Genomic DNA, 27,990 nt, shown 5'->3' with positions numbered 1-27,990 from the left:
GCAAAGTACTTTTTGAACTTTGAAGTTTTTTAATATGTAAAATGACAATAATAAAGAGGATATGTGAAAGTACTTTGCAAACTAATGCATTATGAAAATGACAGCTATCATAATTGTTATCTTGATTAGAAAAACTTTCTTTAACTAGTGATAGAAAAGAACATTACAGTATAATATATCTCCAGATTACTATACATTCTGAATTAAAGGAATTCCAAATCTCTAAGATGTTCTTACATTTATAAAGTGAAAACCTTCTCTTCTTGCATTCTTTACCTTCCTCCAAGACTGATAATAACTGAAATTGATGATTGGTTGATAAGTGATTCGGGGGAAGTGAAATTGTCTTAATATCTATTAAGAACTACATAATAGAAACTGCTTTCCAAAAGGGTGTTAGTCCTTAAAAATTTTATGTTTTCGGTGGCACTGTGTCTTCTACCCTGCACTTCATTCTTCATTCAGCCAACTTAAAGTGCTTGTTTAGTCAAATTCAGAAGCAGGGAGTCTGATTTGTCCACATTTCCCTAGGGTTCGAAACCAATTGGAAAAGTCAGAGTCAGCACTACTGCTGGCTCCCAATTTGACTGACTCAAGAATTTTGAGTTTGCCTTGTTCTGTCATCAAATCCCATGTATTTCTTGTGTGAGACCACTGACTAACGTCTGTACAAAGTTGATGGAAGCTGTGATAAATGGTGGATGCTCATCACAACACAGCAGCACACTTGTTTGGTTGTTGGACAGTGTGGCTTTGATGACAGTGAATCATGCCAGGCTTAATCTAGGACAGTTATTTGTAGATAAACAAGTAGATATAGGAATAACTAATTTGAACATTTAAACAATCTTTGGCGAAGCATATTATTTGCTCTTTTTTTCTCTTCTGTTTTGTTTCTTCTTTCTTGTGGTTCTTCCTATGGTTTCTAATTCTTCTTTACAACATGACATGTGAAAATATGGTTAATAGGAATGTATATGTAGAGCCTATATCAGATTGCATGCCATCTTGGGGGAGGGATAGGGAGAAAATTTGAAACTCAAAAAAGCTCATGGAAGTGAATGTTGAAAACTAAAAAAAAATTAATTTAAAAAAAAAAACTTTGCTAAGTTTGTATGGGAAAAAACCCAATATGTGTGAGGAGGACAGTATTTTGTTAGTACCAGGAAAGAAAATATAGGGACAGCGGGGTGAGTCACTTGAGGATCAGTTCTGGGCCTCGTTTGATTTTAATCAACAAGCATTTATTATTTAACATTTTTATGAATTATTTAAAAGAGGGTGCACACACTGAAACTGCCAGATTTGCAAATAGATAAAAAATCTTCTAGATGGGTAAAATACCTGAGTGACTAGTATAATTTGTAGAAAGAATATATGAAGTTGTATCAATAAAGAGAAAAGTAAACAAGCTATGTTGTGGTAAGAATGTGATATGTGATGCATAAAGGGAAAAATAGTGTTTCCTCATTGAAACTAGAATGTAGAACAATACCTGTAGTCTCATCTCAGTGGCTATCAAGTGGTTCAGGGAATGGGGCTTGGTAGCTAATGGCAAGAAAAACAAAACGTAGATAGGACGAACAGATTGTTAAGTTGATAGTTTTTAGGAAGTAAATACCTTTGGTAGTGAAATGTTTGGTGAACTATTTAAAAACAAAACAAACTTGCCAAAGACTGTTGCTGGTTAATCAGTAAAACATACATTAAATGCCTGCTGTGTGACAGACACTGCTAGGCATTGGAAATACAAAAATGGCAAACAATGGTTCCTGATCTCAAGGAGCTCACAATCTAATGGTGCTGGTCTGTAAACCAGTATTAGAAAAATATCTATCTAAGCTGTACTTAGAAAACAACGGTCTTTAAAATGCTGCCTCGTCCTTAAATTCAGCCACAATTAATCAGTCTGTACTATTGTACCCTATTTCCTCTTTACTTGAGCCCCCATTCTTAATGTCATCACCCCTCTCTGCAGTTAACTTCATCTTCCACCTTACTGAAAACACTAAGATTATTAGGCACTCTCTGCTTCTGTGCTTTCCACCTCAACACACCCATTTCTTCACCTTTCTCTCCCTATCTTAAAGGAAGAGGGAGACTTCCAAAAAAATGTACTGATACCTTATGTCTCTAGCTACAAACATTTACAAATGTATTCCCACCCACCCTCTTGTTACTAGGGAAATCAGTTGGGCAAAACCAGCTGATAACTGTGGCTATATCTGCATACAACATTCTGATTCCTTTGTTCTTCATCTTTGCTTATGAAAAGAACTTGAATTTTAAGGGTTATCTTTCTTCATTTCCAAGGCTGACACCATTATATTCTTGATATCATCTGTTGCTGTCTTTCTTAGAACTCATTGACTCTTCTCTCTAACATCTGCAACCTCTCCCTTTCAGACTTTTCTACCTTACTAGTATTTACTAGTATAAATCTCTCTTATCTCGGAAAACTTATTTCTAACCCCTCCTACGTAGCTGTTCTTCTCTTCCTACCTTCCTTTCACCACAAACAAGCTGTTTGAGAGTTGCTCTCTTCACATTGCATACTTGCCTCCTTATAATCTGTGGCTTGCCTTGCTTGTATTTTGTCCATTTTGCATAGACATCTGAGGCTGTGGTTTTGTTGTTGACTCCATTCTTCAGTTTTCTGTGCTGCTGTAGTCTGGGCAGATATCTACTTTTCTTCCTCCTTTATCACTACTCCCTATGGTGGTGTTTGCTCAAACTCTTGATGGTCTAAGCTGTGAGTATGCAATTTTATTCCTGCCCTTTTCTTTCTATTATAAAGCTTTTTTGATTAGGTTTCCGACCTCCAGGAAAATATTTTGTTACCAACTCTTGTTAGAGGTATTCTATCCATAATCGGGAGCCTTTCCTTCCAATATATTAATCTTTGGTTTAGTAATCCAGAATATATCAGTTTATTCATCCATAGGATTATAGGTGAAGAGGACCTTAAAGGTCATCTAGTAAAACTCCTTCATTTTATAGATATGTGCCCAAGGACTTGAAGTTATTTCTCTCCAAGAGAAATCACCCAGAAAGTTGATCAGTAATCAAGCTTTGAGTCTGATTCTGAATATGGCAGTGTATTTTACTATACCATACCCCTTCCCATTTTCTCAGAACTGTCTTAATTGGTCATTCATTTCCCTTATCTTCCTTTATTGCAGCCTTTGCCTTTGATAAGCAGAAGGAATGAAAATACAACCTGTGAACCAGAGGTCTTCAGTTTATCGCCCAAGAGTTCAAAATCCTTAGCAGTCCCATCTAGGTTCCCTCTGGTAATATCATTTATGCCTGCATAAATATCCAGAACTGGATAGTAGTCATGACCACAAAGCTTGCCCAAGTCTAGGGATTTCCTCCATTGTACCTGGATGCATGCTACGGGAAGATAGCCAACTTTATTATTATTCATTTCCTGTCAATAAATAGCTCTCTCAGTACCCCTCAGCAAGGACTGCTGCTACCCTTCTTTGACTACTTAACTGGAATGATCATTCATCTAATCTTCCTGATGGACAGCTTTAATTGCATGACTCCTATTCAGAAATCTTCGGTAACTCCTTATTGGCCCAGATAAAATATAAACTGCTAATCTGTCATTAAAGGTCTTCTACAATCTGATTCTGATCTATCTTTATAGCGTTGTCTTTAACATACAATATTTCTGCCAAACTGGTCCAATGAATGCTCCTACCCTGCCATCTCACATCTCCATGTCTTGGCTCCTACTTTTCGTATACCTGGAATAGCCTTCTTCCTTATGAAGTTTTTCCCTTTGACTACCCTTTTGCTCTCTCCTGCCAAAGAAAAAGCTGAAAATTATTTCTCCTTGCTCATATGTCTCATATCACTTTTTTTGGACCTCTCGCTGATGCTTAATATCTCTTGTGTCATACATGGTTATATATTTAACTCCTTAAGGGCAAGATCAATATGTATATTTTTATAGCCACAGTGCCTTACACATAGTAGATGCTGAATAAGTGAATGAATGAAATTATTTTTTATCACATTGACCAGTTTTCTAACCCCTTGGATAAGATCATTTTATTATAGTATGTTAGTCTGAAGATGCCAGAAAATAGCATAAAGAAAAACCTATAATTAAATAGTAGCTTAGTTCATACTCAAATAGCAGATAATCAAAATTTTTTCATAATTGACTTGGATACATATTATTTTTGAGGCAGTAGATATGCCTTCCTATTTATTTTTTTCTTACATTAATGTTAAAAATTAATTTTATTCCCTGAGCATACACAAATTGACATTGGAGGGAGGCACCTCAGAAACATTCTAGGTGACAGGGGGAAGCCAGACTAGGATTAAAAATTTGTTGCAGGTAACTGACAAAGTGGATTATCTGCATGCAGATAAATTGATTTGACTCTATTGCTCCATAGTTTCTTGTATATGTGTTTGTTTTTCCGGAATTTGTGCTTTTACATGTTGTGTGTATGTTATTGTTAAAGATTGCTGATAGGGGCCGCTAGGTGGCGCAGTGGATAGAGCACCGGCCCTGAAGTCAGGAGGACCTGAGTTCAAATCCGGTCTCAGACCAAACACTTGACACTTACTAGCTGTGTGACCCTGGGCAAGTAACTTAACCCCAATAGCCAAAAAAAAAAAATTATAAAAAATAAAAATAAAGACTGCTGATATCCCTGCAAAAAAGAATAGTGACTTAAAATGAAGTATGATGCAGTTTTTTAACTTCTGTTTTTCCAAATAATTGCATGACAAAATAAATGTTTTTATATATGTGTACACATGTATATGTACATCTACTTATTTTCTCGATTATATATTCTATCCTGTCTCCCTACCTCTTCTACCTTTCAAAAATAAAAGAGGTAGGATCTGTGGCTTTTACTATTTAAAATTCTACTATGCTTTATGCAGTATTTTGTACAGTGGATACTTTTTTTAATGCTGGTGACTCACCCCAACAAACATTTTCTCCACAAATTGGCATCTCGAGTAAGCCCCCAAAAGACATTCTCTTTTAAGTGTCCCTTGAATGGAAAACTGACTTGGTCCCCTACTGGCCATTCTAGACCATGGTCAATTCTTTGGCCTTTTCCAAGTTCCCCACGATGTCATCACTCCAGGCTACAGGGTCTGTGCACAGGATTGTAATATGTTCTGTTTTTGCTCGTGTCACTGCATTTGGAATAGCTCATTTCTCATCTGTGTGTTGGTATCCCTAGTTGATATGTATGTGTATATATATATGTATATCTTTGTTACTATTTCCTGGGGAGAGGAATTTAGACTATCACATGATTTAGATTTATAGCTAATGCCTAGAATTATGTCTAAGTGAAGTTTTTAAATGAAGTGAATTACTCAGAATTATATTATGTGCTAAATTTAATTTATTGTGTTTAAGAAATGGAAAGATACTTTTAAAGTATTTAGTGTGGTAAATCTTTATCTTTTATATTTGTGAAATGTTTTTAAAATTTTCCTTTTGATTTAAGAAAAGTACAATTGTGTGGAATAAGATGTTATCATCTCCATCTACTGCCTTCCTTTAAGTCCTGACTGAAATCCTACCTTCTACAGGAAGCCTTTCCCCAACCCCATTCTAGTACTATCCTTCTATTAATTATTTTTTATTTATCCTGTGTATAACCAGTGTGTATATATGTTTTCTTGTTATCACCATATTTCGTCTCCCCTCATCCCCCGTAAGATTGTGAGCTCCTTGAGAACAAGAACTATCCTTTGCCTCTATTTTTGTAGTCCCCAGTGCCTAGTTAGCATAGTGCCTGGCACATAGTAGCTGCTGATTGAGTATTGAAGATTTTTCTTTGAATATTATTGTTGAATTTCTAATTAGAAAAAGTAGAGTATGTTTATGTACCATGAACTTTTAAATGAACCTCTGTTACTTAAAAATGTCTCAAAAACCAAAGCATCTACTGTATCATTGATTCTGGTATCTTTGTCTTCAGATATTTGTAGGTCTTTCCTATTTTGGTAAGACCCTTTCTACCTGTTAACTTTGTTACCTTACTTTTAAGAGTAATGAGTATTACACTCACCAACTTAATTACCTTTACATCCATTGTACACTAGAGGGTGCTGTTTTAATATTCTGTTAATCCCTTGTAACCTTATCTGCACAATTCTGTTACCTCCTTATTGCCAAATTCACTGACATTTCTATAGTCCTTACCGTCTCCTTCTTTGCTTTTGATACCCCTCCTTGAACTTCAATTTTCATTTTACTGCCCTGACAATTCTCAGACAGCCCTTGTGGTTTTTGTTTTTGGTTTTTTGTGACTTCCATTTCCTACCCCACAGTTCCGCTTTCCTCTGTCTTTTTTCTCTAAATGTGCTCTTCCATAGGAAATTCATCCATTTAAAAAGGTTTCAACTTATCATTTATACAGCTGATGACACCTAAATCTTTATCTCCTGTCTTGTCCGTTTATCTGCTTTGTATCTCCAACTGCCCAGTAGACATTTCCACATTGACAACTCATTGGCACCTCAATCTCAGTATTATAAAATTGATTTCATTTTTTTCCCCAAACCACCTCCAAGGTTTATTTCTGTCTCCCAAGTTTATTTAGCTAGACACCAGATCTTGTCAGGTTTTTTCCTTAAAATATGTCATTGTTCTGGTGGTGCCATCTTAGGCCAAAATGCCATGCTAGCCTTATTTTTAAAATTCCTAAGTAATTGCAAGCTTTTCTTTCTTCAGTACATTCTCTATAAGTCTTCTCCAGGTCCACATCTTTATTAAAGCTGCTTGCCAAACGTTTCTACTTAGATGTCCTACCAGCACTTGAAATTCAGTATGTCCAAAACCGAACTCATCATTTACCATCTATAATCTGACCTTTATTTCTGTAGATGCCACCATCCTCCTCCCAGATACACAGGTTCAAAACCTGAAACATCTTCTCCTCCTTACTCTGCCTGTCACAGTATCTCTTATTTGCTCTCTCTTCTCTATTCAAACTTGGCACCATCCTAATTGATCCTTATTCTTTCCCCCATTCCCTGTCACTCCCCTTTTCAGTCCATCCTTTATCCAGCTATTGAAATAGTGAAAACTGTACATTAGGAAGATTGTCACTCTCTTACTCAAAATCCCTTAGTGGCTCTAAATAGTCTGACTTCAAAGGCCCTCTGTTGTCTGTCCCCTCTCTTAAAATAAGTCCACCCTTATTCCTCATGATTTTGTAACACACACACCCTCTTCTTAAAATCATCCCTTTCACTGGCACATAAATACAGCATGTTCATTCCCATAACCATGTCTTACTCCTTAACTAATCAGGTATCTCCATTTTTCCTTCAACCAATCTAGTTCTGCCCATTCTTAAAAGTCTAGCTCCTTCAGGAAGTCTTTCCTGATTACTTCTGCTACCACTGAACTGCTCTAGCCCTCAGTTTATTTCACTTAACTCTGTTAGAATAATTGAGTCTTTTGAGTTGAAAATTTTTCTCCCCCTTCCTCTCCCCCACCCTCCCCAAGACGGCGCGCAATCTGATATAGGCTATATATTTACATACCCATTAAACCTATTTTCACATTAGTGAAGAATAATTGAGTCTTCCAGTGACAAGATTATATTTAGTCTTTATTCAAACTATGAGATAATCAGAATCTAATTACTGGTGGATAATTTTTTAATTTTTTCATATTTCAAATAATTTGACTACCTAGTATGTTTGTTCTTAACATTGGACTTTGGATTTCAAGTGAGGTGAAAATTATATTTAATATGTAATTACCTTCCTACCCACTCTTCAATATGCTAAGTGTTGAAAGAAAAGACTAGAAGTATTTTCTGATCTCACTTCTTAGTTGTCCTCCAAAAGGTAATCTGGACTGAATGATGAATGTATTTGAGCTAATACACTAAAATAACTGAACAACTTTACCACCCAGTAACTACGTTCTCTTGTTTTTCTCTCCCTTAAGGACCCAAAAATGTATGTACAGACAGTGTTGGATGTTCATAAGAAATATAATGCACTAGTAATGTCAGCATTCAACAATGATGCTGGCTTTGTGGCTGCACTTGATAAAGTAAGTATGTTTATGTTATAACTGATGTCATCTTTTAATGCTGAATTTCCTTAAACTCTGTTTTATATAATTCACAGGCTTGTGGTCGCTTTATAAACAACAATGCAGTAACCAAAATGGCTCAGTCATCAAGTAAATCCCCCGAGTTGTTGGCCCGATACTGTGATTCCTTGTTGAAGAAAAGGTAGTAAATGCCTTAACATTTTAAAATAGACAGTGGAGAAAGAACCTGGCCTGATATTTGTGGATTTTTTGTGTGCTAACAGTATTGAGTAAAAACGAGACTTGTGGGATTGTCTGAAATGATGACCATTGTTCCCATAAAAGTTCTATAAGTTGAAATATAATAATCAGCCTTTATATGTCATATACCCAGCCTTAGTCATTATCCTGAGCTAATCCCACATCTCCACATCCTATTAGAAATTTCAAACTGAATGTTCCACATGCATCTCACATTGAACTTGTCGAAAACAGGACTCCTTAGCTATAATCCCAAACACTCACCTCCTCTGTCAAGGGTCCTACTTTTGTCCAGTCCCTCAAGTTCGCACCCAGGTTTCCTTTTAAACTACTCACTCTCACCTCATATTCTTCTTTTACACTATATTTCACATACCTACTGTGCTTTCTACCTACAGAGCTACTGTCCTACCCTAGCTTAGATTCTGTACTGTTGATATAGTTTTTTAATTGATCTCCCTGCTTCAAGTCTCCCTAATTCTATCCATCCTCCACATGATTGCCATCATCTTTCCTAAAGCACAGATCTGAACGTGTCACTTTCCCATTCTGTAAATTCCAATGGTTTCTCATTATGTCCAGGATCCAATGTAACATCTTCTATTTGGCATTTAAAAGTTCTCACAACCTAACCTCTTCTTATCTTTCCAGGCTTCTTATACTTTATTTCCTTTATACACTGTAAAATATAACTGTACTGGCTTATTGTCTGTTCTTTTGACATGGTTCTGCATATTCAGACTCTGACTTTGTACCTGCTGTCCTCCATGCCCAGTGTGCTCTACCCTTGAATGTTTGTCTTTTAGCCTCCCTTAATTCCTTCATGTGCCACCTTCTGCTGAGGTAGTGCCACACAACTGCTACAGCTTTTCCCTCTATGGTTACATACTCACACTCGTACTCTGTGTGTGTCCTGTATATGCATGTATGTATTTATTCACATAGTATCTCCTCCCTTACGAGGTGAGCTCCTTGAGGGCTAGAACTGTTTTTGCCCTTTTTTCATCACCAGCCCTTGGCACAATTCTTGACACATTTTAAGTGCTTAATAAATACTTGTTGGTTGATTGTCATAAGAAGCTCTAAAGTCTGTGAAGTGCTTTACATACATTATTTCATTTGGGCTTTACTACATCTTTGTGAATTCATTGTTACACATCTTAAAGTTTATTTTTATATTATTGTTTTAGGTGATCTCACCTGGATTCTCTGCAACAAAGCAGTCCTTTTGTGCCTCCCTAATTGATTCCTAATTTCACTCCCATTGGGGCAGCTAGGTGGCACAATGGATAGAGTACTGGCCCTGAAGTCAGGAAGACATGAGTTCAAATCTGATCTCAGACCAAACATTTGACACTTACTAGCTGTGTGACCCTGGGCAAGTCACTTAACCCCATTTGCCTTTAAAAAAAAATTTTCACTCCCATCAAAAGCTTTTAAAACCTTCTCTTCCCTGCACAAGCCTCAGATGCCTCCTTCTACCCCTCTCTTAGCTAAGGACTTTGCTTCCTTCTTTCTGAGAAGATTGAGTCCATTCAACCTGAGCTTCCTTCTTTTCCAATTCTTTTCATCTCAAAACCCCTTTACATCTTTCCATCTTCTGCTAGTGTCTGATAAATGGAAGCAGCCCTTCTCCTTGCTAAGGCCAGATTCTCTACATGTGAATTGGATCCCATCCCCTCTCGTCTTCTCCAGTCCTCATCTCCCTTGAATCTTTAACCTCCTCTTTATGCACTGGTTCGTTCCCTGTTGCCTTCAAATAGAACCAAGCTTCCTCCATTCTTAAAAACTCTTCACTGTCAAGCTATTGTCCTGTACTTTTCTTCCTTTTCTCAGCAAAACTTGAAAAACTGTCTGTTTACCACCACCATTTCTGTACTTAATCTTGAACCCTTTGCAAACTGGCTTCCAACTTCATCACTCAACTGACACTGTTCTCTCCAGAGTTGCCATATCTGGTTATCTTTTTTCATTCTTCATCCTCTTGAACTTTTTGCTGCATTTGATACTACTCACCACCCTCTCCTTGAGACTCTTTGGTGGTACTACTCTATGGTGATACTGTTCTCTCCTTTGGTCTTCTCTTATTTGTTTGACTGCTCCTTCTGTATCTCCTTTGTAGGTTCATCATCAGTGTCAATATTTGTTAAATATGGGTTTTTCCCCAAGGTTCCATCATAGGCTTTCCATTCTTCCTCTACACATTCTCTTTCTTGGTAACGTTATTAGTCCCCAGGGATTTAACTATCATCTATCCAGATAATTTCTCGTTTTATATATCCAGTCCCAGTCTCTCCCTTAAGATCCAGCCCATCATCATTAATTGCCTCTTGGACATTCTAAACTGGGTGTTCCAGAGATGTCTCAAACGTCACACGCAACTAAATTAATTGTCTTTCCCCCTCAAACCCTCCCTTTGTCCAGATTTTCCTATTTTGTTAAAGGCACTGCACTACCATCCTTTCTGATGCCTAGGTTGGGTTACTACAGCATTATCCTTGACTCTCCATACTCCATCATCCCACATATCAGTCAGTTGCCATATCTACCTTTATATCTCATATTGAATCTCTTCTGACCTCAGCAACAGCTATCACCGTAGTTCAGGTTCTCATTATCTCTTGCCTAAAAATTATTGCCCTAGCTTTCTAAGTGGTTTCAGAATGATCTCTGAAGCAGAACTAGCAAATAGCTAGAAGGGAAAAAAATCATTTGGTTATTAAATAAAGGTTTGCCTTTATGTTACTCAAATGATCATTTGGATCAGTATAATTTCCTGGTGGTTTATTACTCTGAAATGTTTAATTTGCAGTCTTTCCAAACTGCTGTTTTTTCTTTGTATTTTTTTTCTTAGTTTTATTATGTGGATATTTTGTAAGCCTGTTTAATTCTTGGTTGCATTACAGCCAAAGTTTTATGCCTTATTTGATTTATTTCAGCTCAAAGAACCCAGAAGAAGCAGAGCTAGAAGATACACTTAATCAAGTGGTAAGGTGCTTAATAAAAAGGACTTTTCAGTCAATCTTGATGATTGATTTTTAATCACATACTTTTTGTTATGGAGGTATAATTAAAATGAGAAGTTAATCAGTACTGAGCCAACTCCACATGGTTTGGGAATTTTATTCTAAAATACTTCCAAAGATTATTTGGTTTTTTGTTTGTTTTTTTAAGCATTTTGCAACATCGAAATATATTACTTATTAATCTTAAAGCAATAAACTATGATTTTAGCTCAGCGAATATAGAAGTTTATCCTAAATGACGCCTGACATTTGTTTTGACAGATGGTTGTCTTCAAGTACATTGAGGATAAAGATGTATTTCAGAAATTCTACGCTAAAATGTTGGCAAAAAGACTCGTGCACCAGAACAGTGCAAGCGATGATGCTGAGGCCAGCATGATCTCTAAACTGAAGGTTTGTTTAAATTTTCTGTACTGAATTTCATCTTCTTGGGGTTTTTTTGAAACGTTTGTTAACAATGTTAATGCCTGGAGTGAAACTAGCTAAGCAAGTAACTATAGATGATGGGAACTTATAAAGTCTTAGAATTATATATTTTGCATTATTTTGGAGTAGATTCTAATCTAGCTACTGTCATCATGTCTTCTCTACCCCAGAACCTTCTGTGGTTCCCTATTTTGCCTACAGGGTAGAGCTCACAGTCCCTAACTTGGTATTCAAGGCCTTCCTCTCTAACCAACTGCTCCAAAGGGTAACTTGTTTGTTCCAGTGAAATCAGTCTACTCTGTATTCTCTGAATACGCCTTTTCACATTCCGGTCCCCCTTTTTTAGTGTTCTCCTTCCCTTTCCTTGTCCTTCCAAGGGCTTTCTCCTGACTCTTACTTGAGCCAGTGCTGTTTCACTCTATTTCATAAACCTACCTTTTCTCCCATCCCACCCAAACCAGCTATAGCCGCTAAATAAGTTCTGTGATCCAGTTTGAAAAATCCTTTTAATGATACATTTTAGAGAAGGAATTCTAATTCATCTCAAAAAAGTATATGCTCTTATCAGTATTACAACCCAGGAAATTTTACTCTTGAGGTTGTTGTGATAATCTAGAGATCATTTCCCAGAAGATAGCCCAGTGAGCTACTGTAATCGGAAAATACTGGGTATCTTTAAAGAAGATGTTGTAAGATATTCATCCATACCTAGGATATTATGTACAGTCCTAATCATTGACTTAAAGAGAATAAAAATGATAGCTAACATTTATATTGTGCTTACTGTGTGCCAGGCAGTGTGCTAAGTGCTTTATAATTATTACTGGTTTGATCCTCCCATCAATGCTGAGTGGTAGGTATTTCACTTAACAGATGAGGAAACTAAAGCAAACAGAGATTAAATAATTTCAGCTAGGTCACACAGCTGGGAAGTGTCTGAGAACGGATTTGAACTCAGGCCTTTTCTGGCTCTCAGTACTCTGTGTACTACTTCACCACCAGCTGCCTAACACATAAGGAAGATAGAAGGACTAATAAAATGCCCACTTCAACCCGAAGTGATTTTCGTACCATCAGAGAATAGGTAGATTAAAAAGGAGAGGAAAGATCAAGTAAATCAATTACATCATAAAAGATGGAAGGTGGTGAGTATTTAATTTTTTTTATCGGATCCCAGGGTCAGATAAATAATTTGAGGACAAATAAAATTAAGTGCTTTACACATAGGTAATAAAGGTGCTTAGAAGTATCTGCCATGTGTGGCAACTTCTACCGGCCCTACCAAAACAAAATAATTTTTTCTTTTGAGTTTGACATCATAGAAGACAAAATATTGCCTGGTGTACCCCATTAATATAGGAGTTATTTAAATCCTTTATGTATAAACCAGGCAAGTGATCCCAGAAATGTATTCTGGTACCCTTCTCCTCAAACCCCTTGACCCTCATGTGAAGTTGCCTTTCAACCAATCTTACCTTCTCTTTAAGCTTACTTCTGACACAAACCGTCCTCTGTCCTCTCATTGCTTCCCATTTTCTTTCTTGGAATATAGGACTAGAGTGAGGTGGAGAAGGACAAGAGCAGGGTATACCCTTTTCCCTCAGCAGCACTGCTATTCCCCAGTGCTAGTTACTTGTCTAGTAGGCAGCATCTTAAAGTCCTATCTGATATCTTCATTCCCTTTCTACCCTCCATTCCTAGGCCCTGTCTAGTTCTTCAACCCAAAAGACCAATGCAGCTTTTATAATGTAATGCCTAAGATAGCCAGTTTTCACCTGAAACACAGATGAATCTTATTTTTTTCCTTTTGTGTACCCAAAGACCCACCATTAGCATCAATATGTGGCATTGCCATGTGGGATCATGAAGAGGAAAGGTTGGGTAAGTGTGAGCCTTAGGGGGGTAGCCTTTTTGTGCTCATCTATTTCCTTCCAAATTATTAGCAGTAAAAGCCCTTAGAATACTTCAGAAGGGCTGTGTCCTTGTTTCAGGGGCCAGTGATTAATGGAGAATCTGTTCCATTCCACACTGCAGCAGAGAGTCAGGAAACCCTGGTTAAAGCTGCCAATGATGTCAGTAGAAAGTGAAGTAAATGCTCTGTTTTCTGGGCATCTTGGAAAGGTAGCAGGGATGGATGAGGGTGACAGAGACTAATGCCAAAAAGTGTTGACACTAATGGAATGTCCCTGCTCCTTGTTACCTTTTCCTTCCCCCTCTTTGTCTGCTTGTGGTCTCTAGAAAAGTTCTCGAGACTGTGGGTTTTTCCCTTTGTATTTCCCTGCAAGTGAGGAAAAGAGTAATTCTTGCTCCTGTCACAGGAAAGAGAGAAATGTTCCTGCCATCTTAAGTTGAAACTCAGAATGCATTTTGTTACAAAAGCATCATTGAACATTATATTCTTTATGTAATTTTTTGAGCATTGAATTCTTTTTTATTTTTTCTTTTTTTTTTCTTAATAATATGAGGCATTTGGGGTTAAGTGACTTGCCCAGAGTCACACAGCTAGTAAGTGTTACATAATAAGTCAGAGGCCGGATTTGAACTCAGGTCCTCCTGACTCCAGAGCTGGTGCTCTATTGAATGTTATATTCTTTAAAGATTTTCAGCTCATGAATGTTTTTAATTGAAAATTACATATAATTTTTACATATATAATAATTTACTGCAATTTACAGTTTAGTGTCAAATAATGAGCTTTCATTAAAACTTTTAAAATCACTTATACAATTCCATTGAAATTTATAACATGAATAATAATAGTGTACACTTAAATGATACCACCATTATTATCTCTAGTTTTATATTAATGATATGCACAATGCTTATGAGGTGATTTCTAAAAAAGTATGTACTTTCTGCCGTATCATTAAGGAAATTGAGCTTTTTACATTGAAATTTCTTTGGAATGTATTTCAGCAAGCATGTGGTTTTGAATATACGTCCAAGCTTCAGCGGATGTTTCAAGACATTGGTGTGAGCAAAGACTTGAACGAGCAGTTCAAAAAGCACCTCACAAATTCAGAGCCCCTGGACTGTAAGTGTTTTTTTAAAGGCCTCGTCCTCTTGGAGAATTTGGGTCTTTTTATTTTGACTAATGCATGAAATGCAGAGATATTGAGTATAGATAGTTGAGCTAAAGCTCAAGTACTAACATAACCTTGTAGAGGAGCTTCCTAAGTAACAGATGTTCAAGGAGAGTGGCTGCCTGGTTATCTAGGGCTGGTCACTTTGCTGCCATCCCAGCTCTGCAGGTTGGCAGCACAGGTACTAAAACTGAAATTCAGGCAAGTTAATTGTCAAAGGTCAAGCAGCTAAACAAGTAATAGACAAATAGACCCAAAGTGTCTCAGACAGTAATGTTCTACTTCTCACACTATCTTTATTCTCATTTGTCCTCCTTTTAGTTATATGGATGTTGATCTACAGAGGAATTAGAGTCAGCTCATTATTCTTAGATAGTGATACAGAAAAGAAACAAACTACATGATATACTTGTCATTGAAATTATGTAACTGTTACTTCATTCATAACCATGAATATTACAATGAAAGTGAATGATTTTTCTTTACCTCTTTTTCCTTGGAACTAAGATTCTTATTCATGTCTTCAGTAATAACAATATGAGTAATTCAGAGCAGAACCCATGGCATTATTATTAAAATATACACATGGTATTAATAATTCTAAAAATTTGGAAGAGGAAATGAAACTTCTTCCTGGAGTAAGAGTTGAGTTTGGGCTCTATCTGCCACTTTTCTTTTTAAAGTAAAGAGAAAATAGGATGAGAATTCCACCATAGTAGTTTTCTAATTTTGCCTGAAAATAGAATGTTTCATTTTTTTTATGCTTTGGAAAAAAGAATAAGGTTCATCTGGCTATAGAGTAATAGTTTATAATGCCTAATGAAGTGTTTTCTTGACCTTTGCATTTTTATTTTTAGTGGATTTCAGTATTCAAGTTCTGAGTTCTGGATCATGGCCCTTTCAGCAGTCTTGTACATTTGCCCTGCCTTCTGAGGTAATGATTCATGTTGATGAAGATAATAAAAATTAACTTAAACTATTGATATGCCTGAAAATCTTAGACCAAAAAATATTCCACAGGCTGGCCATGTTGAATCTTCTTAAACAAATCTCAGAAACCTTTCAAAATGAATATTTCAGTAACCAAGTCACAGCAAGGGCTTTTAATAAAGAGCAGTACTTGGCTATAAAGGTTGTGTGTTTGGGCATGGAGGGAGGGATCCATTTGACAAAGTATCTTCATAGTAAATACTTTTCTTATATGGCAGTTGGTAGATTGGTTATCACTTCTCATTGTGGATACATTCCCCAGTGAAGCATATCACAACCCACCACCTTCTGCTTCTTCTCTTAATGTATCTCTAATCTGTTTTTACAGAAATCCTCCAAAGAACATGTCCCACATGTGCTAGAAGATTTTTAAAGCCTTTTTCCTGTTCTTTTAATATTTCAGTTTTATATTAGTTGAGTTGTTTTATCTGTTGTTATCATTCACACTGCATGGTTAGCTCACCAACTTTTCTAGTTAAATGTTTCCTGAATCTTGTCTCATGTGCCACTTCTCAAACATAATATATTGCTGGTAACATTCTGAAACCTACTTATTCCCGCCACACCAACAGCATCTTCTTGTTGCCTGTGGGAATGTAATTTATAATTGTAAGTTTTCCAAATTCTGATGTTCACAATTCACATTCAAAATAGCATCACGAAAAGAGATTAAAGAGGTGGAATGTTGAGTTGCCTGTTACTGGGAGCACTATCCAGGTTCACAAAAATAATCCAGCTCAGTCTCTTTCTACTACTGATTTCTAAGCCCAATTCATTGTCTCACCTGCAGTGTCTATCAAAAATGTACATATCGATAGACTTTCCACCTCACATTTTTCGTCCAGTTTTTCCTGAGTAGAAATTAAAATGGGTCTTTCCCATTGCTATAAAATTGAATGGAGAGCAGAGCTCACTGCCTTTAGTACATTGGTGTGTATGAATAAGAAAGCACATTTGAGGTCATCTTTCTTGGCACTGTCTTACTTAACAACCCTTGACGTCTTTTCTCAAAGAACTTTTAAACACATTTACCTTGTAATTAGATCCATCTTTATGGATAGAGACTGCAGAATGGAACAGGATGATTAAACTAGACAAGCTTACTTTTGGCTAATATTCTTAATAACCCCACATTTCTCACCGAAACAAAGGCCTGTCTTTTCAGTAACAACATTTTTTCAGTGATACTCTATGACTTTGAGTCATGAAATACCACAGTTTCCAAAGAAGTTAAGTTGAGGGTTACCCAAAGGCACTGGAGAGAGGTGCCCTGGAGGTTGCAGCATGTTGCCAGGAAAGAATTGCACAGAAGAATGTGGTATAAATGTGTGAAAAAATGTATGACAAGAAAAGGTAATTTGGTCATGTAGTAAGCATGGTTGATAACCAGTGAACACCCCACCTGCATCTTTGGTGTCAACACAATATTGAGGTAGAGAGGAAGACACCCAGAATATTGTGTGTGCCCTTTTGTGGGACTTAGAGTCACATAGGAGGAAAAGGCATGGATGTATTGCGACCATCATTGGAGGGTACATCCACTTAATGTGATCATAGGCAGATCCATCAAAGTGTCGAGCCTTTGGATGTTATACTATACTTCTTACATCGTTGCTTTTCTTTATGGCATTTAATTTGGTGGTTAGGCGGTGTTCTACCCTTCTCCTTCTCAGTCTAAAGCCTTTCTTATTCGATTTTGCAAAAGCAAATGGATTCTTATCAGCCTTTGTTAGATGTACTCTTCTCCTGGTCAGGAGTCTACTCTGTCTGTCTTTTGTCCAGAAGTACAAGTCCCATCCTTAAGACATTCAGCAAGAATTCATTAAGTGCCAAAGACAAATACCAAAGTAGTCTTACTCCTTACTTCTACCAAAACTAGATGGAAATTAAATATTTGTAAGTAGCATATACAAGATAGAGCGTTGAATACAAAGGAATGTGAGGGATGAGGGGGACGAATGAGCAGAAGGATCAAGAAAGGCTGGTTATAGGAGGGAGCATGTGTGCAGTGCTAAGAGGGGAGCTAGGGATCCTTAAGAGGCAAAGGTAAAAATGGAGACCAGTACAGGAATGAGAGCCAGCTGCTGCAAAAGGCACAGAGGGGACAGAATGTGAAGTGTTGTGTACAAAAAGGAGCAGCTGGGATAGCAGCTTGGCCAGAATGTGAAAGTGTGTGAGGGAATGATATATTGTCAGACTACCAAGATGGGAAGCTGAACTCAAATGAGGGGGAAAGGGTTACCTGGTCAGACCTACGCTTTAGGAATATCTCTTTGGCATATGTGGAGGATGGGGCCAGGGGCAGGAATAGGACACCCACAATTTCTGTTTATTCTTTCATGTTTTAACAAAACTGAATTCACTGTTCCCTAATCTTATCCTGCCCTTTGTCTTCTCTCTGTCTTTGTTCACAATGTTGCACATGGCTCTTCTGCCCGTTTCAGTCATTCCCATATCCTTCAAAGCCCAAATTACTTGCCACATCTTCTGTGAAGCCTTTCCAGATCACTAGCAGGTCAAATTGATCTCTCAAATCTGAGCGTGTTGTTTGGCTATGTGTAGTCTTATTTGCATTGTTAATGTATATATCTCATGTTCCCCACATTAGGACCTAAGTCACCCTATTTCATCTTCTTATCCTAAGTGCCTAATATTGTGCCTTACATATAATAGTAATAAGTGCTTGATAAATGATTTGAATTCCCTTTATTAGTCATAACCATGGTTATCTTATCCCCTTCTCTTTAAGTGGAAATTACTGTCTAATTTCATGTGTTTTGTATTTTTAAAATAATTGCCTTATGAATTAAAAAAAAAACCAGAACCCTGCACATGGAACACCAAAATGCTTATACTTCAGATTCATATTGTTTCCATATTTACAAATGCTTTTAGTAAAATTTGACAACAGGTACTTACGTTGCTTTAAAATCCTTTCTTTTTGTACAGTTGGAACGCAGTTATCAGCGTTTTACTGCTTTTTATGCTAGTCGCCATAGTGGCAGAAAATTGACTTGGTTGTATCAGCTATCTAAAGGGGAATTGGTAACCAACTGTTTTAAAAACAGATACACCTTGCAGGTAAGAATCAGTTTGCATTGTGGAAAATGTTTGTAACTCAAAATGAAGATAAAAATAGTAAATATAGTAATAGTGAGATATATAAGACGAATAAGAGAATCCAAACTAAGACTTGTTATTTACATGCTTACTAACAGTGTTTGAGATTCTTTTTATAAAGTAGATTTCAAATAAATATTTTCTTCCTCTTATAAGTTAGAAATATCACAGAAGCAGCTCATAAAAAACAACTTTTATGTTACTTTTGGTTATTAAGAATGTGTAGAATGATTTTGCAAATACTTAATCTGAGAACACTCCTTATTATGTTAGAGCAGCTTAGCTATTTCTGCTCTAAGGAATAGCTTCTACTATGGTCTTTAAAGCATAAAATGAATCATTTGAAATGACACACCATTGGACGTTGCTTTTTCCCCAAAGAAGGCATAGAAGTGTCACTCTGCCCAAACTGAATGCCAGAAGTTCCAGTGGCCATTTCTCAGAATTCTTGTCTTTTTTCCCCTATGGTAAATAATAATAAATGCTTACTTGACTATCTAATTATAGACAAGAACCAATACATGATTCATCATTTGTTTTTCTCTTTCCCCTTCTTGAGTGTGAAATCAGCTTATAGTTTCTCTCATGTTGTAAGTGATAGGAGAGTTAAAAGGAAAGGACCTCTTGCTCTGGTTCTTTTCTGTAACAACTTTTAATATAAGTCTTATAGGAGTGCATTATTATTATTAAAAGGATAATATGAGCTTTTGATATGGCAGGAAATTAAGAAGTATCCACATTTTAACATTGTTCCAGTCCTTAGTAATAAAAGGGGGGGGGTATTTGTTTAAAAAAGCAAGTATAAAAATAAAGGTAACCATGAAATGCATGTCTTTATTATGCACATTCTTGTCTTAGGAAAATAGATTCTTTAGGATAATATTCATAGTAAGTTATATAAGTCTATAGAGGAGACTTACCTGTCACCAAAATTACGTTGTAATGTTTTCATGGCATTTAACATTGTCTTTTAAATAAGTTTACTTCTGTTTTTACAATTGTGCTATAAATCATTTTTCTAACTTAAAATAACCATTTAGATAACTTCAATTCTGACTCAGAAATTATATCTTTGTACTTGTGCTTTATATTTTTGACAAGAATTTAAATTTCTTCTCTTTCTGTTGTTTTGGGGGACATCTACATTCAAAGGCATCTACATTCCAGATGGCAATCCTATTGCAGTACAACACAGAAGATGCCTACACTGTACAGCAGTTAACAGACAGCACTCAAATAAAAATGGTATTGTCCTCATTTCCCAATAACTTTACATCATCTTCATTCTAAGCATGTTACTGGTTTCTTTTTTGTAGATAATATGGAAAAGGTATACGTTAGGGGTGGTGGTATGTGCCTGTAAATCCTGCTACGGTAGGGGGTCGAGGCTGGTAGATTACTTTTGGAAGTTCTGAGCTGCAGTAGGCATAAAATTACTTTGGATCCATACTAAATCTGTTACAAATACAATGGGCCTGTGGGAGCAGAAACCAGCCCTGGTCACAAAAGCAGAGTAGGGTAAAGCTTTTGGTCATTATTGGGATCAGGTCCTGGCATGTGGCCATTATATTCCCAGCCTCATCAAAATGGTAGGAAGAGTACAGTTTGCTCTGTTAACTTCTGGGTTTTAATTAATGCTCCTGAAAAGTTCACCAGCACAACCCCCCAGTAGACTTTTTCTAAATCACATTGTCTATTTTGTTTCTTTTATTTTAACAAATTCCCTTCTGTTTTTGCGTCTTGTTTTATACCTGTCTTTCTATTTAGGAAAACTGGTAAATTCTCTGAAATAAAATTTGTTTTTAATCTGGCCAAAGTAATGGACACAACCTTGTAATATTATTCGCCTGCAAAACTTAATTTTTATTTATTTATTTATTTGCAAGGCAGTTGGGTTTAAGTGACTTGCCCAGAGTCACATGGTTATGTTATGTGTTATGTGTCTGAGACTGGATTTGAACCCAGGTCCTCCTGACTCCAGGGCTGGTGCTCTAACTGCTGTGCCACCTAGCTGCCCCCTGAATGACTTTTTAATGTGGAGCATTTGAACTGACCCCCTTCTCTTTAATTTTCTCAAATATTCATGTGTGTGGTAAAATTTATTTAGTTTACTAATGCTATATATTGTATTTATATAATTTAAATATATTTTTATTACTTATATGATTAGTCAGTAATCATTGTTTTTAGGCACTTAACTACGTGCCAGGCACCAAGACAGTGGGCATACAAGAAAAGGTAAAAGTAGTCACTGCCCCCAAGGAGCTCACATGCTAATGAGACAGATGGTATAAATGACTGAAGGGAAAAAGGGTATGTGCAGAGTAGCTGAGCAGGTCTCTTGTAGAAGGTGGCATTTAAGCTTAGACTTGAAGAAAAGCAGGGAAATTCAGAGGAGAAGGAAGTGAAGGGTTGGAGGTTTGGGTGCCAGCCAATGCAAAGACAGAGAGAAGAGACGGAGTATCGTGTATGAGGACCAGCAAGTGCTCCAGTGCAGCTGGCTCATGAGGTGGTAGGTTAGAAGAAGACTGTGAGGTAGGAGGGGCTGGGCTAGAAAGAGCCGGAACTGCCCAGCAAGACTGGTGATTTGGTCGTTGAGGCAATCAGGAACCACTGAAGCTCAGGCTGCTTCATCAGAGATGTCAGAGAGATGTGCAGTGAGGAAAGAAGGAGAGGGTGTGTGAAGGAAGGCTGGTGAACTCCAGATTGTCAGGAATGAGGCGAGGTCTTCAGCAGAGGGGGTATCACATGTGTTGGCTGGCATTGGCAAGTCATTCAGTTTTTCAGTACCCCTGGCAAATCTAAGACGATAAGTTACAGATGGACTGCTGCTCTGCACCTGTGAAGGGAATGTCCATTTTGTAGGTTCCTACACAAATGAAATCACAAGTCCAGTTTTGTGTTTTTAAATCATCTACTGAAGTCAGAATCCTACTGTGGTGCCTTATTGTGGTGTAGCACTACGAACCTTGGGTGTTGGAAACCTCTGAAGACCATCCTAGCTTTTTGGAGAGATTGATCACCATGATGTTAGGTGCTAGGTGATGAGTCAATTAAGGTGCAAAGGAGCTGTGATCTATATCAGTAGAATTAGGCTGTTAAAAATCTGAGTCCTTAAAATTTGAAGTATATGTGTGTGTAGTGCATGATGAACCTGTGTATCTCTGTTTTGCTTCATATTGACATGTTAAGTTGTTATTCTCTGTAGGCTATATTCCCAATTATTAGGTTACATTTTGTACTAAGATGAGTATTAGTACTCTTTGTGCCCAAAACCTGTTTTTAGGTTTTATAATCAGCTTGTTTCTTGCCTATAGAGAGTGTTTTATCTTCACCATTGTTTATTTGAATCTAAACAAAAAAGGAGGTGAAGGGTTAGTGACCATGGTTGCCCATACTGGATACAAGCTGTAGGGTGTCCATACGTTGACAGTAAATGCTTTTGTTCATAAAGCTGTGGCTAAGGTTGTCTGTAGCTACTTTTCAAAAAGAATGTCTTTCACCAAGTTTCGTGGAGCCACTTTAGGTTGTTGCTGTAATTATTTAATGTCCCAATCTTAGGGTTAGAGGATCAGATTTTTCGTAGATGTTTGAATTATAATTATTTTGGTGTCTGGTCGTAGTCTTACAGTTTTACATATTAATATCTCACATCCACCTTTGATCACTCTTTCAAAGAAAAATGTATTTGGATTAACTCTTTTTTTTATCTTTGTAATCATAGGATATTTTGGCACAGGTTCTACAGATTTTATTGAAGTCAAAGTTATTGGTATGTCCTCTGATTTTTTTTTTAACATTGTTAGAGGAAATTATTTTATTAAATGCATAGTAACTGTTGTTTTCTTATAGGTTTTGGAAGATGAAAATGCAAATGTTGATGAGGTGGAATTGAAGCCAGATACCTTAATAAAATTATTCCTTGGTTATAAAAAGTAAGGAAAATCTAAAATAAGTAGATAAAAGAATGGTTGGTGATAACTTGTTTTTTCTGAAATTTCTAATCTATACTTTAGAAATCTTGTCATTAAAAATTATGAATTATTTTTAGGCATTTTTCTTCTACAAAAAGAATGCCTCCAAGATATGATGGTTCTAGACTAGAAATGAGATATGTTAGAGAACTTGAGGATGAAAGAAATGTTTATTTCAGGAATTATGGAATAGTGGAAATTTTGCCTTTTTAGTTTACCTTTTATAATTATAGCAACTGGAGGGTGACTCTACATATAATCCCACGTTAACAGCCCAGCAAATTGTAGTATTCTGATTGTGCAGGGAATTAGGAAATATTTCTCATCAGCTTCTCAAATATTGGGCAAGTCACTTCTGTGCCTCTGCTTCCTCAACTGTAATAGGAGGGGGCCTCTTCAACTCTGAGGTCGTCTGATCCTTCTTTTCATGAAAACCACCTAAAAGCATGCTAATTTTGTTTACTGCTCGTGATCAGTATAAGAAATAAATTGAGACACTCTGTCATAGCATGAAAAAAGTTTAATGCAACATTTCCGCATTGCTCTTTGCTAACTTGTGAACAAAGACAAATCTTATCACATTAAACTTTGGTAGAAAGAGCAGGAAAGTTACTAGCATATGTGGTGTAAAATGTAGAGTGTATATAAGTAGGCCAGTTGATATACTCTAGTGAATTTATAGAAAATTTAGTAAATTATGCTAACCTGATGCAGAGAAAGGGTTTTTTAATACTTGTGCGTGGTTTTCACACAGCCAATTGATATTTGGATACTCCTATAACACCGCATTCTCCATGTTGACCTTATTTTAATTGAGGCATTATAAGGAGAAGTGAGGTGACCACTTGCTAGGAATATCATAGAATTTCTACACTGAACAGAGAATTGAAATACTGACCTAAAAAATCCTTTCCAACTCTAGGGTTTTGTGATTCTCTAAAATTTTTGGATTTGCATTTTGTCAGCTGTTCCCATGGTAGGCGAGTGAGTCCCCCCCAGATGGCTTATTCTGAAATTTTGAAACTAGCTGGTGCCAAATGTCTTAACTTTATTCGAGAAGATGGGGCAGTTTAGAGCTAGCACATGAGGCTTCATAGTCAATACGCAGCTAATTCTCCCAGAGACACAGACCATTCTGATAGGATTGTGTAGGAATGGTGTTTAATGATTTATTTGTGTTAGGTACAAAGATCATCCTTCACTTAGAATAATAATATTTCAGATTGGTTTACATAACACTTAAATTTAACAAGAATTGTTCATTGTGTTAACCTCATTTCGAATCAATTCACCATTGTTATTTGGTTGCTGAATGCTAGCCACCTGGCTGTGATTATCCATCTAAGTGAAACTCGTTATAATAATTGCCTTTCTAGTGACAAATGAAAATAAGAGACTCAAAAAGTGATTTGAATTCTCCATCTTCTGCCGGCCTTTGGTAATTCCTCCAACAGTCACTATTTCTGCCAGGGTGCTTCTTGGAAGCCTAAAACATCTCTATCTAAACATTGCAAAGTAAAAATCATCTATTATCATTTGGGGCTTTGATATTTTCTAAAAATGATAATCACTCTGCTTAATTTTCTTGATAGTAAGAAATTGAGGGTTAACATCAATGTGCCAATGAAGACAGAACAGAAACAAGAGCAAGAAACCACACACAAAAATATAGAGGAAGATCGGAAACTACTGATTCAGGTAACTTACCATTGCATAGTTGTTTGAATGAGTCTTTATTTGCAAATCATAGTCTATATAAGTTGATAAATGGGTCATTTTATGCTGATAGCTATTGTAATCATCACTAGATAATAGGCTTAAAATAGAGGTGCATCTGCTATTTGAGGATGTCCATTATGTTGTCAAGCACAGTCTGACAAGGCTTTTTTTCTCCAAGAGTTGAAAACCAATTTAGCAGCTAATCTTTTATTGACAGAGGCATTCATTACTTTAATCCTCTTATATTACTTTGGGTGCTTCCTTCTATTTGTGACTGTTTTGATATGGGAAGAGAATTATTTAAGTTACTTATTTGGGAACAACTTTACCTATATATTATGATTTTTAAAAATGGATTGGCATCCAGGAATCATAAGTGTTTTGTTATTTGATTTAGATGTACATTTGAGTCATAGTGGACTAAAAATAGTTGATTTAGATATCAAAAACAAATAGCCTTTTACATTGTAATATTCACTTGAATTGGGGTTTGAGTTGTGATAGAAATGATTTACCAGAGCTAGATCACCCCTTCTGTGACCATTGGTGCCAATGATAATTATGAAAACTATTGTAAAACTTTGTAAAATGCAAATCAAACTTATAAGCTAAAAGAGTGTGTATTGTTTAGGTAACATTTTAGCCTTTTCTTTTTTTCCTGCTTACTTGTGTAGGCTGCTATTGTGCGGATTATGAAAATGAGAAAGGTCCTAAAACACCAGCAATTGCTTGGAGAAGTATTAACTCAGTTGTCCTCAAGATTCAAACCTCGAGTGCCAGTAATTAAGGTAAAACAATTCTATTGTTTTACTTAATCATTAAAGAAAAAGAAATTGATGGGTTGGAGAAAAGGCAGAGTTGACTACAATTATAATTCCAAAACTGCCGTAACAAGGGCAATGATTCCCAGGTAGTTACTAAGTTCTGTAGGAGTGGAGAGGACTATCAGGATAGTTTCTTTATCAAAGCACCACCTGTTACTTGTATTTTTTATTTCAATAAGCTATTCCCAGTATATCTTTCTGAACCTTTGCTACCATATCTTCCTTTGGGGATGTCATAATAGTATTTGCCACAAGTCACTTACCTGAGTGAAAGGCCAATTTTACCTCCTCTTTAAAGGTCAGCCATGCTCATATCCAAGAAAGTAATATGATAGCGATTCGGTTCTTGAAACCCAGAAAAGACCCTTCCCAAAAGAACTTGCCTTCTTGAAGGGAAAAGATTCCTTTTGCCCAAATCCTGGTTGTTCACAACCATGTAAGAAGAAACGGTCCCTCTACCAGCTAGTGAAGGAACAGTTTGAAGAAAAGGCAAGAGAAAGGAAAATCAGAGATGAGAAGAGAGTAGACTTTGAGGAGGTATATCAGAGCTGAGAATGGAAAAGAACAAGGGGTTACATGTGGGGAAGGTATTCTCCATGTAATGTATGAAGTCAGGCCATGACCTAAGTAGATTGGAAACCTGGAATCATTGAGCTAGAAACTTACTTGAATTGCAGGATTCACCTAAACCTAGTAACTTTGTTCTTCTGACTTGGGTTCTCTTGGCAGCAGTAGCATACTTGGCTTTTATTCTTTGGTATTAAATAAATACATGGATTTTTTTCTCCCTCCTTCCTTATTAAAAAATAAACATACAGAAATGCATTGACATTCTCATTGAGAAAGAATACTTGGAGCGTGTTGATGGTGAAAAGGACACCTACAGTTACTTGGCTTAACCTTTTTAGCAGTTGTCTGACTGCGACACTCAGCAAATAGTCATGTAATGGAAAAAATGGAAACAACTGAACTTCCTCGCAGCCAGGCCGCTGCCATGCGGACCTCCCTTGTCAAACCTGAGACCAAGACCCCCATCAGCCAGGCGGCTCAGATTTACATTGGAACTGCTCAGGATCGATACATTTCAAGGATGTAAATATGGACACCAACGCCATCTAATATAATTTAAGAACAGAGAGGATTCAAACCTTCAGTGCTGAGGGTTGCATGCTACTGCATTTAAATCAATACATTGGCTATATGATTAACAGCTGTCTTCATAGGCAGCCTTTATAATGTCGGCAGCACTTTGAGAGCGAGTCTGAATGGACCCATGTGTAATCTGCTATGAACAACCATTTGTATAGTGTGTTTCATTTTTTAATGTGTGAAAATAAAAACAAATTAAAAGATTTCTGTACAAGTCGCATTTGGTTTGTTGTTTTAAGTTTCACTACTTTCTATTTGTAAATAAAAGGTATGATGATTATGCAAAACTTAACAATCTTATTATTCTCTTTCCTTCTAGTGTCCTTCTGCTGTCTGAAAAAGGTTACATCCTGTGGACTGAACATTTAATGTTTTGATCCAGGCCACAATAACCATTGCTTTATTGAGATTCATTTTTAAGACATTTCCATTCCTTCTCCAGTCCCCAATAACCCAATAAGTGGGCATAGAGATCATTTTCTAGTTTGACCAACATCAAATTAATGTCTCTCAAGTCTTCATTATATGCATATTGATCTGTCTATGTTGTGAGTCTGGCATACGCCCTAGGACTGGCTCCCATGTGGCCCCCATTCCCCCTTCCCAGCTCAGCTTTGCTTGCATTATCCTGCCCTTTTGCAGCCTGAGGGGGATTGGGAGAGTAATTCATTTACTCTTCCACTGCTCAGTTTTGAATGTGGAATTCTAAGTTTTCTGTGGGCAGTTCTTGTCTTTGAGCTGTTTCCTCATCTGTTAAAAAGGAGATGATACCTACCCTTTGTGACAGAGTTGTTGAATCAAATGGTTCATGAAAGTGTTTTGTAAAGTGTAAGGCTGTGTAAGTTATCTTCTTTATGGTGGCATTTAGCTATCTATCTCTGGGTTAAAGGACTGGGAGGAGAGTCACTATTAAAAAAACATTTTTCCATTCCCTTGAAGAGCCTGGAAACACCCCGCTTGCCTCATTTTTCAACTAATCTAAATCTTATTAATAAGGAGGCTCCATAGCTTACAAGCAAGCCTGAGTCCAGAAGACATGCTGACTTTGTAACCTTGTGCAAATGACAACCCTAAGTGGCAGAATAATTGTTGCTCTGCCTTGGTAGTGGGATTTCTTCTTCACAGAGTTCCCTAGACCAGTAAGATCACTCAGCTTCACCTAAAACAAAACTTTGCTGTGCCCAGTACTGAATTTATGCAAAGTGAGGAACTAAGGTGGCTCCATTTCAAGGTCCCGTGTATGAGGGAAGAGAAAAGCACCCCATGCCCACTAACCTAAGACAGATTACATTCAGGTTTCCTACGCTCGCTATTCTATTTCAGTCTTTAGTAAAGAAGTCCTAAGGAGAGAAAAATGTTTTTAAT

General features: G+C 36.8%; 1 protein-coding gene across 2 annotated transcripts in view; it reads left to right on the top strand.

The window, feature by feature from the left end:
- CUL1 (cullin 1) overlaps positions 1-26,828 on the top strand; it is a 117,900-nt gene extending 91,072 nt beyond the window's left edge. For both annotated transcript variants that reach the window (XM_020977503.2, XM_020977502.2), the window contains exons 10-22: positions 7,964-8,071; positions 8,149-8,255; positions 11,254-11,302; positions 11,602-11,733; positions 14,683-14,800; positions 15,707-15,783; positions 18,789-18,920; positions 20,112-20,204; positions 22,684-22,731; positions 22,812-22,894; positions 24,526-24,631; positions 25,327-25,440; positions 26,295-26,828. In XM_020977503.2, coding sequence (XP_020833162.1) covers positions 7,964-8,071; positions 8,149-8,255; positions 11,254-11,302; positions 11,602-11,733; positions 14,683-14,800; positions 15,707-15,783; positions 18,789-18,920; positions 20,112-20,204; positions 22,684-22,731; positions 22,812-22,894; positions 24,526-24,631; positions 25,327-25,440; positions 26,295-26,375 — 1,248 coding nt within the window. In that variant the 3' untranslated portion in view covers positions 26,376-26,828. The remainder of the gene's footprint in view (positions 1-7,963; positions 8,072-8,148; positions 8,256-11,253; positions 11,303-11,601; positions 11,734-14,682; positions 14,801-15,706; positions 15,784-18,788; positions 18,921-20,111; positions 20,205-22,683; positions 22,732-22,811; positions 22,895-24,525; positions 24,632-25,326; positions 25,441-26,294) is intronic.
- The last annotated feature ends 1,162 nt before the right edge of the window (positions 26,829-27,990 follow it).

This window comes from Phascolarctos cinereus, unplaced genomic scaffold (genome assembly GCF_003287225.1).
Source record: "Phascolarctos cinereus isolate Bilbo 61053 unplaced genomic scaffold, phaCin_HiC Scaffold_1;HRSCAF=81, whole genome shotgun sequence".
NCBI classification, from domain to species: Eukaryota; Metazoa; Chordata; class Mammalia; order Diprotodontia; family Phascolarctidae; genus Phascolarctos; species Phascolarctos cinereus.
This window is presented reverse-complemented; position numbering and strand designations above follow the sequence as displayed.